Source organism: Crocodylus porosus, unplaced genomic scaffold (assembly GCF_001723895.1).
Source record: "Crocodylus porosus isolate Cpor-Errol unplaced genomic scaffold, CroPor_comp1, whole genome shotgun sequence".
Lineage (NCBI taxonomy): Eukaryota > Metazoa > Chordata > Crocodylia > Crocodylidae > Crocodylus > Crocodylus porosus.
In genome coordinates this window covers 6,549,989-6,567,673 of record NW_017728949.1, presented here as the reverse complement: position 1 = coordinate 6,567,673, position 17,685 = coordinate 6,549,989, and the positions used below count along the sequence as shown (strand labels likewise).

Here is a 17,685-nt window from a genome sequence, read left to right as displayed (position 1 = left end):
CTGTTGTCAACACATCGGCTGATGCGCACCTAAGTCCTATTTGCCCTGCTGGCAGCTTTCTTGCACTGTTAGCTCATATTCATCTGGTTAATTATGACCCCCAGGTCCCATTCAGATGATGTGCCAGCCAGTGGGTTACTGCCTATACTGTAGTTGGAGTAAAAGTTCTTCCTACCCAAATGAAGGACCCAGCACTTTTTCCTGTTGAACCTCATCTGATCAGCACATAGAACCAGTCTGTCTAGGCCAGGGGTGTCCAACCTTTTTGAATATGGGGCTAGATCATGAACTTTTTATCACCCAGTGGGCCGGTGAGCCATATTCAAAGACCTCACAGGAAGCGGTATCACATCACCCCCTCCCCGCCAAATGAAAGTACAGTGTTTACTTTTGTTTCCCGTTGCAGCACTTTGGGCCTCAGAAAATGGGTTGGAGGGCCACATAGTGGCCTGTGCGCCATATGTTGGACAAGCCTGTTCTAAACTGTCCTGGATCCTTACCCTATCCTCTGGTCTTCCTGTATTACCACAGCTTGGTATCACCAGCAAACTTAATCATAGAGCATTCTACCCTTCCATCCAAGTCATTAATAAATATGTTAAAAAACACGGGTCCAAGCCCCAATCCCTGTGGGACACAGTATGAGACCATCCCATCAATTACAACTCACTGGGACCGGCCTCTAAGACAGTTATGCACCCACCTCACTATAGGCTGGTCCAGGCCAGTACCCTCTAGTTTAATTGAGAGACAGAATCAAAGATTCCAGATCCTATCTGCCCTGACTGTGAAGTAGTGCCTTCTAATGTCCAGCCTGAACCTACTCTTAGACAACTTATGGCTGTTATTCCTTGTTACTCTAGAAGGTGCTCAGGTGAACAGGGTCTCTCCCATTCCCTGCTGGTCCCCACTGGTAAGTTTATAGACAGCCACCAGGTCCCCTCTCAGCCTTCTCTTGTGAAGGCTGAACAGGTTCAGGTCCCACAGCATCTCTTCTTAGGGTCTGCCCTACTGTCCCCAGATCATGTGAGTGGCCCTCCTTTCGACCCTCTCAATACTGTCCACATCCCTCCTGAAGTGCAGCGCCCAGAACTGGACACAGTACTCCAACTGTGGCCTGACTGGTGTCACACAGAGGGGGAGGATCACCTCCTTGGCCCTGCTTGTGATGCATCTGTGGATGCAGGACAAGGTGCGGTTAGCCTTACTGACCATGTCCTCACATTGGTGGCCCATGTTCATTTTGGAATCGATAATGACTCCAAGATCTTTCTGCCACTGTGCTTTCAAGAAGGAAGTTCCCCAGCCTATAGGTATGCTATTGGTTCTTACTGCCCAAGTGCAGTACCCTGCACTTGTCAGTATTGAATCCCATTCTATTCTCATTTGCCCATCCCTGTAACCTGTCCAGGTCCAGCTGTATCCTGTCCCTCCCTTCTAGCAAGCCCACCTCACTCCAAATCTTGGTGTTGTCAGCAAATTTGAACAGGGTGTTTTTCACCCCCTCGTCCAAGTTGCTAATAAAGAAATTGAACAGTGCAATGCAAGCCCTGGGGGACTCCACTGCCCACATCCCTCCAGGTCGAATATGACCTGTCCACCACCACTCTCTGGATGCAGCCCCACAGCCAGTCTGCGATCCATCTGACTATGTAGGCATCAACACCACAGTCGTCTAACTTTTTAATGAGAACGGGGTGGGAAACAGTGTCAAGGCCTTCCTGAAGTCCAAAAACACCTGTGTTCAGTGAAGTCACCCATGACAATCAGGTCTTTAGTTCAGGCTGCCTCAGTCAGGGACCCAGGGAATGCCTGATCATTCTCCTCTTCTTGGGAGGGAGACCTGTAGTAGACTCCCACCATCAGGTCTCTCTCTCTTGAACCCCTTTGTACCTTGACCCAAAGGGCCTCCAAGGACCTCTCCCTGCTATCAAACCTGAATTGCAGGGAGGGGTACTGCTTTTTCCCATAGAAGTCCACCCCTCTGCCCTTCTTCCCAACTCGATCCTTCCTATAGAGCCTATAGCCCTCGATATCCGCTGTCCAATCATACGTATTGTTCCACCAGGTCTCTGTCAACCCAGTGAAATCAAATTCCTCGTCTACCAAAAGAAAACCCAGTTTGTTGCCCATGCTTCTGGCATTCCCATAAAGTCACCTGAGTTCCAGTCTCGTCACCTCAGGTTTTCTGTCACTATGCAAGTATCTTAGGGCACTGGAGCTCACCTGGGTGTCCGCTATGTTGATGTCCTCTCTTGGGTCATCATGGGAAGAGGATTCATGTACAACAGTGGAACCTCCCCCCTCTTCCCTAGATGTGCTTAGTTTAAAGCCCTCCTTCTCAGCAAGTCAGCGATTCTCATACAAAAGAGTTTCCTCCCTCTGCCTGTAAGGTGAATGCTGTCTCTTGCATGTAGACCACTGCTGTTGAACTATATACCAAGGTCAAGGAATCCAAAGCTTATGCAGTGACACCATCTCTGAAGTCTTTGGTTGACCTCTTCAGTGGTTCGGCCCCTGACTGGGAGGATTGAAGAGAAGGCCTCTTGTGCTCCTAGTTCCTTGAGCTTCGCCCCCATAGTCTTGTAGTCACCCATGATTCTCCCAGGGCTGTTTCTCACCGTGGCATTGGTGCCCACATGGACAAGAAGCATGGGGTAGTGGTCCATAGGGTGGACCAGATTAGGAATCCTGTCTGTTGCATCTTGAATCCTGGCTCCTGTAAGGCAGCAGACCACTTGAGCAAAAGGGTCTGGATGACTAATGGCTCCTGTGCCCAGCAGGAGGGAGTCTTCCATGACAATCACCCTTCATTGTTTCCTTGGTGGGGCAGCTGTTCCTGTCCTGCTTGCAGTGCAGTGCAGATGCCCTATCTGTTGACAGTGAGGGCTGCATAGCTATTGTACAGAGCTGTTGGTGGAGCAACTGATGCGCCTCATGACTTGGGGCCTCATGTGACCAACTACCCACTGTTGGTTGAGGCATCTTGCTCAAGCCTGTTCTTCTGCCCAGTTTCCATGGCATCCTTCTCTGGGTGCAGGGCCTGGCAGTATACATCATTCTCCACCTTATGTTCCCTGATGACTTGCAACCTGTTCACCTCCTCCTGGAGCTCCCTCACTTGGCCCTCCAGAGTCTCCACCAGTGGGCACAACCCACAAATGGGGGGGCCAGTGCCCCAGCTACCAGTTTCCAACAGACATGACAGGCAGCTCTTGCAGCCTGGAGTCAAGGGCTCTGTCTGCATGGAGGCTGGGACCACAGGTTCTATCTGCGTAAAAATCTCTGTGGTACCAAAGGTGTGTGGTCCATCTAGGCCTGGAAGCCTAGGGGTGCAGTGCATACCCATTACCATATCTGCGGGGCAGACCCCAGTTGCATGGCCTCCTAGGTGATTGTTTGAGTAACAGACCAGGTGTGTATGTGTGTAATTACTCCCACATGGTCTCTATCAGCTGCTGTTGCTGCAGCTTAGCAGACAGGCTCAAATAGCTGTCTGCAGTGGGATCCTCTGGCCTACCAGGCTGGGGGGTTCTCTGGGTCCCTGGATCTCACCCTGGAGGGAGGGGAGGCCTGGTCCCTCGTCCCCTTTACCTGAGCTCTAGTGCTGGAGGATTATCTTTTAGCATGGGGAGCTTCAGCTGCCTGGGGGCACCACAGGGATGGGGTGTGCCATGCATCACCACCGGGGGCACTTAGTTTGAGGGTGCCAGCTAATAGCCCCTCCTGCTCATCCTCCTGCACAAACTCCCACGCAAACTCATGCACTGGTCCCAGAGCATGCCTGTTTGCTCACTCTGTTTGCATGGCTCCCTAGGGGAGCTGTGGGGGGCACAATCCTCCTTGGCTCTGCTAAGCTGCACCCTCTATCTAGTGTCCACCCACTGCAGGCCCCACTTACCTCCCTGCTCTGCACTGTGGGTCAGGTCAGGGGTCCACCAGAGAGTCCACCAGGGTCCTAGCTCATAGGGGCTCAACAAGGTTACACTCATGCATCTCTCACTGGAGCTGGGCCCAAACTGTGGGGGCGTTTTTTACCACTGGGGGACCATTTTATAACCCTCACATGGGCAGATTGCTGCCAGCACAGATTGCTGCCAGTGCCATGCTGCTTTCTGGAACAGGTATTCCCTGTCACTCCAGAGAAGGGGGCAGGTAAGTGCCCCCCATCCCCTAGTTCCATGCTAACCCACATGTCAGGCCACTCCAGTCATGTGGCTCCCTAGGGGGCTGGGTTAAGTAGGAGCTGTGGGGGGCCATGACCCTCTTTGGTTCCACTCAGCTGCCCCCTCTGTCTAGTGCCCACCCACCACAAGCCCCACTTCCCTCCTGGCTCTGTGCTGGGGGTCAGGTCAGGGATCCACCAGAGGGTCTGCCGGGGTCCTAGCTCAGAAGGGTGCAACAAGCTTATACTCATGTGTCTGTCCCCAGAGCTGGACCCAAACTGTGAGAGTGGTAGTGTTGAGATGATGTTGTTGCCATGATGGTCCAGGAGCTATGCAAGAGGCAAGAATTTTTTTATTGGGAGAGGCAAGAGTCCTTGTGACCAATATCTTTTATTTATGTCTCAGCTGTGTCTGCTTCGGATACCATGATACTCAAAAGCTTATTTATGTCTATACCAACCATACAGTTGGTCCAATAAGAGATATCACTGACAAGAATTCTTGCCTTGTGGATTTTGAGGTCATTTTCCACTGTAACAACACTTTTAATTCTAGTAGCTTTAGTTTCACATTCCTGACTTAACTTGGTTTTCTTGTTTCAGATCTGAAACAGGTGTTATGAAAGCCAGATCTGCTGCAGGGGCCCTAATTGCTCTCTCAGGAGACAGTCTGCGTACAAAATACAGAGGTGGGAATCCATGACCTTTACACTCTCTTTTAGGTGCTGAGTATTGACAGCACTTTCAATATCTCTTATTTCTAGAAAGAAAACAGAGTCCTTCTGTACAAGAAGTTAATACATGGAAATAAAATGTACTGCCTTACATCGTCAGAAAAGGTTGATGCAGAAGAATAGCATCCATTAATCAATGTCCATTATATAATGCCTCTTGCATAAGCATCTCAGAGCAGTTCATAATATCCCTTAAGAGAAGTAAAACTTAGAAGTTAAAAGCCAGGTTCAATTACTGTAATTGGGAAGAGATCACTTTCAGTCTCTAGCTCAGACAGAAACCATCTAAATTAGATACAAGAAGATAGAAGAACTCTTGAAATAAAGATGATAATAGGTAAAGGGTTGAGTATAAAAAGTGAAACTCCCCTCTATACAAAGGTTTATGCATGACGCACATCCTCAAAATAGAGCTTAAGTGGGGCCTCTGGCTGGCGTTCTGCACAGGTATATATTTTACATAAATTGATTTGTAATTAACATTACAGAAGCTAAATCCAGCAGTAGACGGGCAAATTCTTATGGTCATGAAAAGGAGTTCATTATGTGCTCTTCCCACCTACTTGGCCTAATCATCAGGAATTAGAAACTATTCTAACTCGTTAGCTATGGTGGAATAGGCATCCAGTGATTGTCACGTTAGTATTTCTTGGGAGTAAGTTCAGAATCTTTAGACTCTGCCACGATTCTAAGCATCTCTTCTGGCTGCTTGCAGCTTTCTTTCAGTTTTATGCTGACAAAGATCAGGAGGAGGCCTTGATGAGTCGGAGCACCCTGAGAAGTCTACTAACAGACTTACATCAGGTACTGTCATTGCTCTTAAACTGCATGTGCGGAATAGACAGCAAGTCTCAAAGAGGAATTCCAAGAGAGTTATTGCAAGGGATAAAAATGTATGGGATGTTGGTTCCCTAGGCTTCTTTAATAAAGTCAACTGGGCTCTCAGAAGATGGAGATCCACTGTGCAGAAACTGCTCTAGGATCTGAATGTAGGTATCGAAACTATGGACACATGCAACAGTTGTATAGATATTAAACGATATCAGTCTAAGCTGCTATGACACAACTGTTATACCTGCATAATTATGTAGCAATACAAGTGTAGTAAAACTGTTGCAACTTTAGTCCCGTTTCAGTCCAGGTGAAAGTTACAGTAATTTAGGTATCCTGTATTGCTACAGGAGCATGCAGATGTAGAGGGTACATATAACAGCTGTTACACGCTCCCAAGCAGCAGCAGCTCCCCCTCCCCTTTAAAAGAGTTTAAAAGGTATATTTGTTCATAGCCTCAGTCAAAATACCCATTGACATCAGTGCCTGTCCTGAGAGTTTTGTCAGAGCTTATGACAGCCAGATCCTACAAGTACTTCCACAAGCATGAATGTGCACCCATGCTGAGTGCTCTTAGTGCGGAAGGGGCACCATTGAGGTATATGTCCATCCCTGTGCAGAGCTGCCTATAGGTTCAGGGCCTTATCAGTCATAAATTACTCACTGAAAACAAACTGTCAGCTGATGCTGCAACGAGCTCTCAGATAGGAGATACTACTGTGGTGCAGTCGGGGTGAATTTTGTTACATCAGCTTTTTTAGAGAGATCCTATGTTGCAAAAACCAAGTCTGTCCATTACTGGGTTCAGTGCTCTAGCCTGACAGCACAATATGTTGATTGATATATAATAACTGGGGTGGAGATACAGTCACTCTGACACACAATGAAGTTTGGAATTACATGCTGATATCACATGCCTGCATTAAAACAGCCTTTCCTCTAGTAAAGGAAGCAAATGGCTTTTCTATTGATGCTTCTCCATCTGTGCTCTGATACCACCCCAATAAAGCATGGTGGCAGCATCTATTTTTTAGCATGATATTCCTGAATAACTGCTTTTCTTTCTGGTGCAGGTTCCAGCCGTCGTGGGGGAAAGCTGTGCTTCATCCTGTGTCGAAATTGCTATTCGCAGCTGTTTCCATGGGGTGAGTAGAATTCAGATGGTCTGTGGAGGTGATTGTGAATGTTGTTGACCAAGTGAAATGTCAAGGTATCACAGGGTAATATCCAAGTTTACTTTATTTTAAGGGGTAGGGTTATTTCCAAATCCCAGGGGATAAACCTCTGTAGCAGACTTAATGCCAATGAAGGAAGTTATGTAATGAGGTACCTAGCATGGATCTCTGCCCTCACATGGAGACTTTTTGAAGTCAATGGTGTCCTATATTAGACAGGAGATCATTTGGGTTTAGAGATTTTTGCTTAGGATTGGGGTTTATATTTTGAGCTTTATGTAATGCAATAATGCATAAAATTGATATTCTTTTCCAGGTTCTGAACTCAGCAGTTGGTGAAGAAAAATTCCTATCTTGGCTAAGAACTGAACCTGCCCTTCTCCTGTGGCTTCCTACTTGTCATAGATTATCAGCCGCTAAAATGGTCACTCACAATGTCAGATGTAAAGTCTGCAAGAATTTTCCCATCACAGGATTAAGGTGAATCAATATTTACTGTAATATTACTTGCATCACCTAGAGGCCCACCAGGATCAGGACCCCATCATGACAGACAGTATGAATGGACATAGAAAGGCAGACATGTAACAGCATTAAAGGAACATGATCATACAGTGACATGGAAAAGTACATGACATGGAATTTTCCTTTTTTTATATAGATTGTATTTACTTGAATTATTTTCTTCTTAGTTTTCTCAAAGTCATAGGCCCTACTTATATCATGCAGTGATATTACAGCCCTATTGAACTTCTTTTTAGAGATAAGCTGCTATATGAGAGAGAATGAAGATGCAGCTGCAGTATTTAAGGTGATATCATGTACAACTGTTGCTTCACTATATGAAGTTTTGTTGCAATGATGCAGTCTAAGAAACAGTATATTACCATCAGATAAGCAACTAACTCCTGTTTTGCTAATAAAATGTCAGCTCTCCCGTTGGTGTGGGAAACTATTATTCTATTACCAGTATCTCTCAAGAACTCAATTCTTCTGGATGTTGATTGCCAGCATCCCAATTCTTTTGTAAGAAGTTCTCAGACCTGAGAGTTAGCTTGATCCTTTCTCTTTTCTCCTGACAGATATCACTGCCTGAAGTGCCTAAATTTTGACCTTTGCCAAGTCTGCTTCTTCACCGGGCGTCTTAGCAAACCCCACAAAAAATCACACCCCGTAACTGAGCACTGTGTGCAGGTACTGTGCCAATTTAATGGATTTACTTGCTTGCTTGGGGCACCTACATTGACTGTATTGTGTGTATATTAACTATCTGGCAACTTTTAAGTCAGAGAAAGACAAGTACATTTAAGTTTGCAATTTGTGTTCTGCTTTGAATTAAATAACAGTTTTAGTCACGCGGAAGTCTCTGGAGCAGCTCCTGTCTTCCCTTCGGTGGGTGATACAAGAGAGCAGTGCTCTGAAGCAGCCTCTAGCCCATTTTTGAATGTGGGTAAAGCACCTTCCATTGCTTTGGTGTTTTGTTCATGAATAGCGGGTGGGGAAGGAGTCTGGTGTCAGGAACACGTACGTCACTGCCCATCCCTCCCAGTCCCACCACGTGTCCAGTGAGGTACTAATGCTGCCTGAAGCTGCATTAACTCCTTATAAAGCTTCCTCTGTTTTATAGGTTAACCATCACCCTATATTGGAGGCTTCAATACCTATATCTTACAGGAGACTACCTTTCTCCCCCTGGCTCCACTCAAGCTTGGCTGATGGCAGTATGAAGCCACAGACAACAAGGAGATTCAGTCCTCCCCTGCCCCCACTCCAACTTCAGCCTCTTCTATACAGTGGAAAGTCATCATGTCCTTCAGAGGAATATATTAAATATAATATAAAGATGTTGTGGTAGCACTGAGAAGTTTCCATTGGGCACTGCGCAACAGAGTTTATAAAAGTCTGCTGCAAAAAGCTTATCATTCTAAAAGACTTCAGAAGCCATATAAGAAGCAAAGGCAATGCATACAGTGATCAGGCTGGGGAAACAGAGAAAGAAGCACCTCTGCAAGCAAGAAATGTTCAGGTCTGCTTCAAGAAGATCCACACAAATAAACCCCCACATTTGCACAAAGTCCTCTTGAAGTCAAAGAGTTTCTGGACACCATGACTCTGTCCAGAGGGATGTGCTGGAAGAATCAGGGCCTTCAGCTCTATCAGCATTAGAAAATGAGCTGTGCTGAAACCAGTTTAGAAATCCACGTTACTTCCCCAGTAGTGGCCTTGAAGAAGGGCAAGCTGGGTGATTGCTTGGGGCCCCACACTTTATAAACATAAAAATTAATTACACTGAATATTTGTATCAATATTGTATTAAGATACTTTCATTGCAGTTTCATGGATAGGGAGAAGTGAAACCGAAATGGAAAATGTCTGACTTGCTTATAGGTCATCAAAATTAAGCCTCTAAGGGGCCCCAAATGACTCTTACCCAGGGCCCCAACAACCCTAAGGCCACCACTGACTTCCCCCAACTCCTAAATGAGACTGAGCACAAGTCCCATGTCCAAGAAGTCCTTAACAACCCAAGCAACAGCAAAACAACTGGCTTCTGCACACAGCATAGCACTGTGTGGCTAACACTAAGTTTCTTTTAAAAAGACTTGGAGCAGTAGGTAGAGAGAAAATATTTCACGTCAGCACTTCTTTTCTTTACCAGACTGACATCTTGTGGTAATTTTATTACCATCACAGGAAATTAGTATAATGTACATGATATGTTCGCACTGCATTTTCCTGTTTGTTCTCTTAAAATGATTTATTGTCCTGCATAATAGGATAAAAACGACACCACATCAGGAGGTCAGCATTTTACATCTGCTTTGCTTAGCTACAACACAACGTGTAGGAAAATGAAGAACTAGGCAATTTACTAGTCTTCAGATACGTTATTTAAACAACCTCAGGAAAGATCATGGATTATCTCTAACATAGCTGTATTATGTAGCTAAAGACAAGGGTTTGTCTTCTTCTCTACTAAGTTCCCAGCAAGCTGGGGAAAAGTGAGTAATATTAGTATCCACAAAGAGCTGTGATTATTTTCATCATGCATCATCTGGTGCAAATGACATACACACACACACACACACACACACATATTTGCTAAGTAAAAACATAGTTAATTACTTGCTGATATAGTGATAAACGTCAGTGAATCTGTCCCAGTTTGCAATTAGGATGATATTTTGAGGGTTTTATGGAATAACTATTTAATAAATCTGAAAGGTCTGTTAATACTCACTGAGCTTGTCTACACATGCCTCTGTGGCACCGCTATTGCTGTGCCATCATTTGCACAGTTCAGTAACAGGTGGTATTGCACTGTGTGTGCTCTGCATGATTATTTTAGCTGCCATATTGCTGTAGCGACATGCTATACTAAGAGAGCACGCCGCTACTGTGACATAGCTTAGCTGCAGCATCACGGTTTTTGCCCGCGCATTGCTACGGCGACATAGTGTCACGTGTAGACGTGCCCACTGTGGAGGGAGCCAGGCCCCAAATACGGGAATTTGCCACAAACTGTAGCAACAAAAACTGTCAGGCTGGGATTGAAACTCAAGGGTTTCTGTTTTTCTTAACATTTTATCTTAGCTGTTCACTGTTGTATCTGAGCACTTCATAACTGTTACGAAGAACTGTGGCACAGAAACAGCAAGCAAATTGCCCAAGGTCCCAGAGGGCATCTGAACTTTGATCTCCTAAGTCCAGAATTAGTGTCCTTCCTTTGTCTCAATTCTCCTCACTGAGCCCGAGCAGCCAGATCTTAAACTGTCAACCATGTGGGCTCCTGCTTTCTTGCAGGTGGGAACAGAAAGGATTCAGCTTTGTCTGGGCCTATATTGCCAGACTGCCTGCTGTTTCTGGGCAACGCTTATTTTAAAATCCACTCCCTTCTCTCCCGTATGTCATTCCAGCAGGTGTCAGCAAAGGAGAACGCAAAGCTCTTTCTCCGCACTGTCAGAAACAATCTGTTTCAGGAGCGCTGCAGAAGAAAGGAGGCTCAGAGAAGGAAAGCCTTGGAAATGCTGCAGGGAGGGGATCTCCTAGCACCTGACCCAGTCCTGTGAGTGTGGTTTTGAAAAGACCAGATCCATCTTAACTGCACAACATTCGTTACTTGCTTACAGCAGTTCTAAAGCAGAAGCCATTCTTGGACATAAGTTACTTGGCTGAGCCCATTAAGAAAATAACTCTGGTGTTTTGTAAGTGAAATGTGGTCAATGATTCATCTATAAAACATGAAATACATACGATTAAATAAAACAGAAGTGTTGTAACCACACAGCCAAAAGCAGCTACCACCCATTTATCATACATTCATCTTCTTTTAAAAAATAAGTCAGTTGAAATTGTGCAATTTATCAAGGCACTGCCCCATTGAAAAGGCCAATAGAGTCTATGTGGGGTACTGGCTGACAGCCTTTTCCAGGCCATGACCAAGCTACAATATAAAAACCCTGAGACATTCTTGCTGCCATAAGGCACAGGAGGGTGATCACAATGCCTCTTATTCATGATCTCTACTTCAGGATCCCTAGTTTGAGAAACTAGGAGCTGAATAGTTATTTTTTATAACTCTGACGCCTTTCTGCAAAGGGAAAGAAGAAGAATTTCTATCCTGCTTTGGTCCTGAGTAATAACTATAGAAGAACTTTTAGTATTATGACAAGCAGAGAGGACAGGATGAAACATGGGCTGAAAAGGGGTCTCTCAAGCCATGAAGACCAGTTCCCTGGATTCACAGGCAACCATTTACCCAGAGTCCTAAAAACCATTTACTCCAGTCTCTTTTAACCACATTATAAAAATAAACTCTAAAACACCCTACAATATGCCACAGGTCAAAAGCCAGGGAAACAAGGACACTGGCAATACATTTCTGCCATTGAGTGTCCAAGTATTTCAGCTAATGTGTGCTCAGAGGATCTTAGGAAAATGACCATGCCTCAGGCTAGTGAGAAATGCAAAAAATAAAAATAAAAACAAACAAACCAACCCACAGCACTGCCAATCTGACCTGAATGAAAACAACCTTTCAGACCCCAAACCTGGCAATCAAATGGACATGAGCAGAAGAGCAAGGTCCTGTAGCCAGATACCTGAGAGGTTCCCAAGTACAAACAGAAGCACAAGCACTCATCAGTCATAATTCCCACCCGATACATAGCCACTTTCCAGTGCTTCAAAAGAAAACCAAAAAGCTCAGAAATCAATAAAGTGTTCATGCTGGGGGAGGAAAACATTCCTTCTCAGCCACTACAGACAATCAGCAGAAGTCCTGATTGACAGACATCTCCCATACAAAGAAAGTTACACCTCTCAAATCTAATAGATTCATAGAAGTAGGGTCAGAAGGGACCTTGCAGATCTTCTAGTCCGACCCCCTGTCCTGGGCAGGAGAGAAAACTGGGCTCAAATGACCCCAGCCAGGTAAACGTCAAACCTCCTTTTGAAGACCCCCCTAGGGCAGGAGCCAGCACCACTTCCCTTGGAAGTTGGTTCCAGATCCTAGCTGCCCTCACTGTGAAGTAGCGCCTTCGGATATCTGAATCTGCCCTCTAACAACTTATGGCCTTATTCCTTGTTACTCCGGGAGGCGCCTGGGAGAACAAGGTCTCTCCCAAACCCCACTGGTCCCCCTACTAAGTTTATAAACAGCCACTAGATCCACCCTCCCTCCCCCACCTTCTCTTGTGAAGGCTGAACAGTTCAGGTCCTGTAGCCTCTCCTCGTAGGGCCTGCCCTGCTGTCCCCAGATCATGCGAGTGGCCCTCCTCTGGACCCTCTCCATGCTGTCGACATCCCTCCTGAAGTGCGGCGCCTAGAACTGGATGCAGTACTCCAACTGCGGCCTGACCAGTGTCGCATAGAGGGGGAGGATCACCTCCTTGGCCCTGCTTGTGAGACTAGGTACGGTTAGCCCTACTGACCGTGTTCTTGCATTGTCAGCCCACGTTCATATTGGAGTCATTAATGACTCCAAGATCTCTTTTTGCCACCATGCTTTCGAGAAGGGAGTTCCCCAGCCTATAGGTATGCTGCTGGTTCCTACTGCCCACGTGCAGCAACCTGCACTTGTCAGTATTGAATCCCTTCCTATTCTCATTTACCCACCCCTGTATCCTGTCCAGGTCCTGCTGTAATCTGTCCTTCCCTTCTAGCATGCCCACCTCACCCCAAATTTTGGTGTCATCTGCGAATTTAAACAGGCTGCTCTTCACCTCATCCAAGTCGCTAATAAAGAAATTGAACAGCGCAGGCTCAAGCACCAAGCCCTGGGGGATCCCACTGCCCACTTTCCTTCAGGTCAAAAGTGACCCGTCCACCACCACTCCCTGAGTATGACCCCTCAGCCAATTTGCAATCCATCTGACTGTGTATAGGCATCAATGCCACAGTCACCTAGCTTTTTAATGAGAATGGGGTAGAAGACAGTGTCAGAGGCCTTCCTGAAGTCCAGAAAGACTACATTCACCGCAACTCCTGCATCCAGTTATTGTGTGACCTGATCGTAGAAGGCAATCAGGTTGATCTGACAGGACCTGCCCCTAATGAACCGATGCTGGCTGCACTTGAGCATCATCCCTGCCACTGGCCCATCACAGATGTGCTCCTTGTTAATCTTCTCAAAGAGCTTCCCCAGGATTGAAGTAAGACTAACGGGCCTGTAGTTGCCCGGGTCCTCCCTCTTCCCATTTTTAAAGATGGGAACCACATTGGCCCTCTTCCAGTCATCCGGCACCTGGCCAGAGCACCACAAGTGCTCATAAACCCATGCCAGGGGCCCCTGCGATGACCCCTGCCAATTCCCTCAACACCCTGGGGTGGAGAGCATCTGGACCTGCTGATTTGAACATGTACAGCCCCTCCAGAAGTTCTCTAACCTGGTCCTCCCTGACCCTAGGCTTGGCGGAGTTTCTTCCAAGTCTGTCCTGAATCTCGGTGGGGAAGCCCCGGTCCCTGCACAAGAAAATAGAGGCAAAGAAATTGTTAAAGAGGTCAGCTTTCTCCTCTGGTGCGACCACCAGATTGCCAAGCATATCCTGCAGGGGCTACATATTACCTGGGGCCTTCCTCATTCTCCCTATGTATTTAAAAAAGAACTTTTTGTTGGGGGATTGCAAATATTAGCATCTACATATCACATCTTCAAATCTATACAGCTCCCCGTCTTATTATACTCTCCATAAACTTGTGAAGCTCCATCTTAAAGCAATTCAAGTTCTTAATCCATTCTACTTTGCTTGGAAAACTATTCCAGAAAGTCATTCCTCATTTTCCATCTAAATTTGTTCATAATGAGTGTTTAGGCATTTGACTCTATGCCAATATTGTTCTTTACCTTAAAATGAAATATGGTATTTCCCTGATTTTCTCTGTGTGTGTACATACATGTGTGCACACACACACACTTTTGTGATCATGTCCTGTTTCTACCTTAATTTTGCTAAACTAATAAAGTCAAGCTCTTTTAATCTCCTCTTAAAGGATATGTTCCTCGTTCACATCTTAATTTTAGTGGCCCTTCTTTGGGCCTGTTTCAGTTCAAAATTAATCGTTTTTGAGTATTACTAACCAGATCTGTACATGGTAGTACAGGAGGTCTCACCAAAGTGTTGTACAAACAATTTCCTTGTTTCTACTTAATATACCCAACTAATCTGCATTAGACTTGCATTAGGCTTTTTCATAGCCACATGCTGGCAATTTACAGTTAACAATTGTGATTGACCAATACACAATACACCCATACTCTCTTGTTCTGTTGCCTCCAGCCAATGAACCCCCATCTTATAAAAAAAGTTTTTGCCATTAGGCCCCAAGTGCACAGTTTTGCACTTCATACTGTATTTTGCAGAGTGCAGTAATAGAAATGGTGTTGTTTATCTAAATCTTCCTATATAATAATCCTGTCTTCTTCAACACTGGCAACTTCCTCTCTCCCATTTTATGTCATCTGTAGATTTCATGGACTCTCATGTAATTCCTGCACCAAGACCCCTCATGAAAATGTTAAGCAAAATGTGTCCCAAAACCATTACAAGAATATCACTAGTAATCACTCTCTTTTCAACATAGACCACCCACTGCAGTCTCCCTTTCAGCCAGCTGCTTATCCACTTTATGATTACAGCACTGATCCTCCTTCTTGCCAATTTAGCTAATGTCCTAGGAGGCACTATGTCTAAAGTTTTAAGTCTAGACAGACTAAGTCTACTGTCTTTCTTTTGTCTAAAAAGTTAGTTTTCCTGTCATAGAAGGATACTAGATTTGTTTGATATGAACTTCACTACATAAAACCATGTTGTGTTTTGTCCCATTTTCTGTTTGCTTCCAGGATGGTTTCCTGGTTTAAGACACTGGACCAGGATCAGTGCCCAACTCTGCCATTGATCTGCTGTCAGATATTGGACAAATCACTTAACTTTTCTGAACCTCAGTTTCCCCATCTGTAAATTGGGCATAATAATACTTTGTCTACCTTGCCAATTTCAAATGTAAACTCTTTGGTCAAGGACCAGAGTTTCAATGGACATAATGGAGGCCTTGGTTTCAGGTGTGTCTGCTAGGCCCCACCATAATGCACGTAAATTGTAAAAATGTGCAGTTGATTGGGTAGGTTCTCTTGTTCCCTTCTTTGTGAAGTGGATCACAGTGTTGTAGTTCACCAGTTCTTGGAGCTTCTCAACAGCAAGTTAAATCCCTTTCTTCCTTGGTAACTGGCCTATATCTCTGTTCTCTCCACTACTGGATAATCTATGACCCCTGAAGTTATTCACATGAGAAACAGCTCACCGAAGGTCCACTGCAATAGAATATTCCTATCACATAGGTTTGTAGTGAGTTATTTGTTCTTTATTTGCAGCTTTCCTGCACTTTGCCTTTGGCTGAAATTTAAATCAGTAAACTGAAGGAAATGATTATGCAAGACAGACAGTCAGCATTATTACGATTTATTACTTTGCCAGTGTACTTCTTTCCATCCCATTCTTTTATCCTTCAAATAGGGCTTAAGTGAAACATTCACTTTATAGGTAGGGTTGAATGTCATTCTAATGGCAACGCAGAAAATATATTTACTAAACTTTATTCTCCTGCACCACTAGGGAGCATTATTGCTATTACAAACTGACATTTTAAATATAGGAAGACTAATCAATACCACAGCTACAGTATAAGGAATCTGATGAATTATGTGCAGTGGTAATAAGTTATTGGTTCACTGATATTATCAATTAAATATTTGCACCTTAGAATGAAACATGACTAAATATAAAATACACAGCAAGTCTTTTATTTAGTGACAACAACAAAAAGAAAACAAAGATTCCTTCTTTTCAGGACCTTTACTTAATCTTCCTCTGAGTCAAGAATGCCACTCAGTAATGTGGCAGGTTTTTGTTTCCATCACACTTGGGCAGGCAGGGGTGATCAGTGAGAAAAGATAATGTTGGGTTGCCAAATCCAGCTTTCATTGAGAAGATCCCACTTTTGCTCTGCCTTCTTGAGAGAGGGCAGCAGGATTTCTGGTCTGGAAGGACTTTTCTTAGTTAAATTGGTTAATTCAGTTGCAATGTCACTGCTAATGGGTAAGAAACCAAGGAAAATTAAAAAAGAAAGAGCTATTCTGGTGATGAATTGGAGATAAATAGAAGCTAGTTCTGGACATTTCACGGCCTCTGTTTAATTAACAAAATGGCATCTGCTGCAAAGGATCCATTCTGTGATACAAATTTGGTAATAGAATCATAGAATCAATGAGTCAGAAGGGACTTAGACAGATCATCTAGTCCAACCCCAACTACCAGTGACAACTACCGGTATTCGCAGCTAAACCGTACAGGTACATCACTTAGTCATTAATCTATTAACAACTTGTTGGTTTTATTTCTAATGTTTTTAGGTCCCAGGAGGGGAAAACTTGCAATTTACCTCTTAGGTGTCTCATCTCATCCTTTCTATATTTTTGCTTTCTTTACTGATGTGCAGTACCCCTACCGAACCAAGTAGTTCACCACAACCTGCCTATTGTAATCCAGCCTCCTCTGTGGATGGACCTGGCCCAGGTTCACCTAAGCAAATGCCTCAAAGGGGATCTGTGGTACAGCAGACAGAGAATGACAATAGGGCAGCAGAGCAAGACAAGATGCAAGCACAGGTGAGTCGAATAAGAATCAACTTGAGTAGCACAGTTATGGAGGAGAGCCATACCACCAGTCCTGCTCAGCTGTCAGACTGCCTTTTAATCTGTCACCTTAAGGACCAAATTCAAACCTCTGCTCATTTTTATCTTTTATTATTTTAGCATATTTGATACCCTATCTGAGATTGGAGTCCTAGCTCCTTTCCTGATAGAATCAAAATACCTCACCTCTTTCTATTGCAAGTAACATGTCAAGGAATAACATGAACGCAATTCTCAGTAATAGTGACTATGTTTTATGCCACTGTAACAGAGAAAAAAGATGGCCTTCCTCTTCTCCAACCAATCTAGAATAGGTATTAAGGCTCTATACCAGTAGTTCTCAGCCTTTTTAGAGTCTAGACACTCCTCATTAGGTTCAAGGCACCGCTCAGAAAACATCAGCTCTTCATTTTCTTAACTACAGAAAAATGATAGAATTCATAGATTTCATAGATTTTCATAGACATTAGGGCTGGAAGGGACCTCGGGAGATCATCTAGGCCAGCCCCCTGCCCAAAGGGCAGGAAGTCAGCTGGGGTCATAGGATCCCAGCAAGATAAGCATCCAATTTACTCTTGAAGGTGTTCAATG

The 17,685-nt window shown here is 44.6% G+C and overlaps 1 protein-coding gene across 1 annotated transcript in view; it reads left to right on the top strand.

Moving 5' to 3' along the window:
* DYTN (dystrotelin) overlaps positions 1–17,685 on the top strand; it is a 58,857-nt gene that overhangs the window by 25,145 nt on the left and 16,027 nt on the right. The window contains exons 4-10 of the mRNA XM_019553508.1: positions 4,769–4,854; positions 5,615–5,703; positions 6,804–6,875; positions 7,222–7,385; positions 7,988–8,099; positions 10,826–10,971; positions 16,899–17,067. Of these exons, the coding sequence (XP_019409053.1) occupies positions 4,769–4,854; positions 5,615–5,703; positions 6,804–6,875; positions 7,222–7,385; positions 7,988–8,099; positions 10,826–10,971; positions 16,899–17,067 (838 nt within the window). The remainder of the gene's footprint in view (positions 1–4,768; positions 4,855–5,614; positions 5,704–6,803; positions 6,876–7,221; positions 7,386–7,987; positions 8,100–10,825; positions 10,972–16,898; positions 17,068–17,685) is intronic.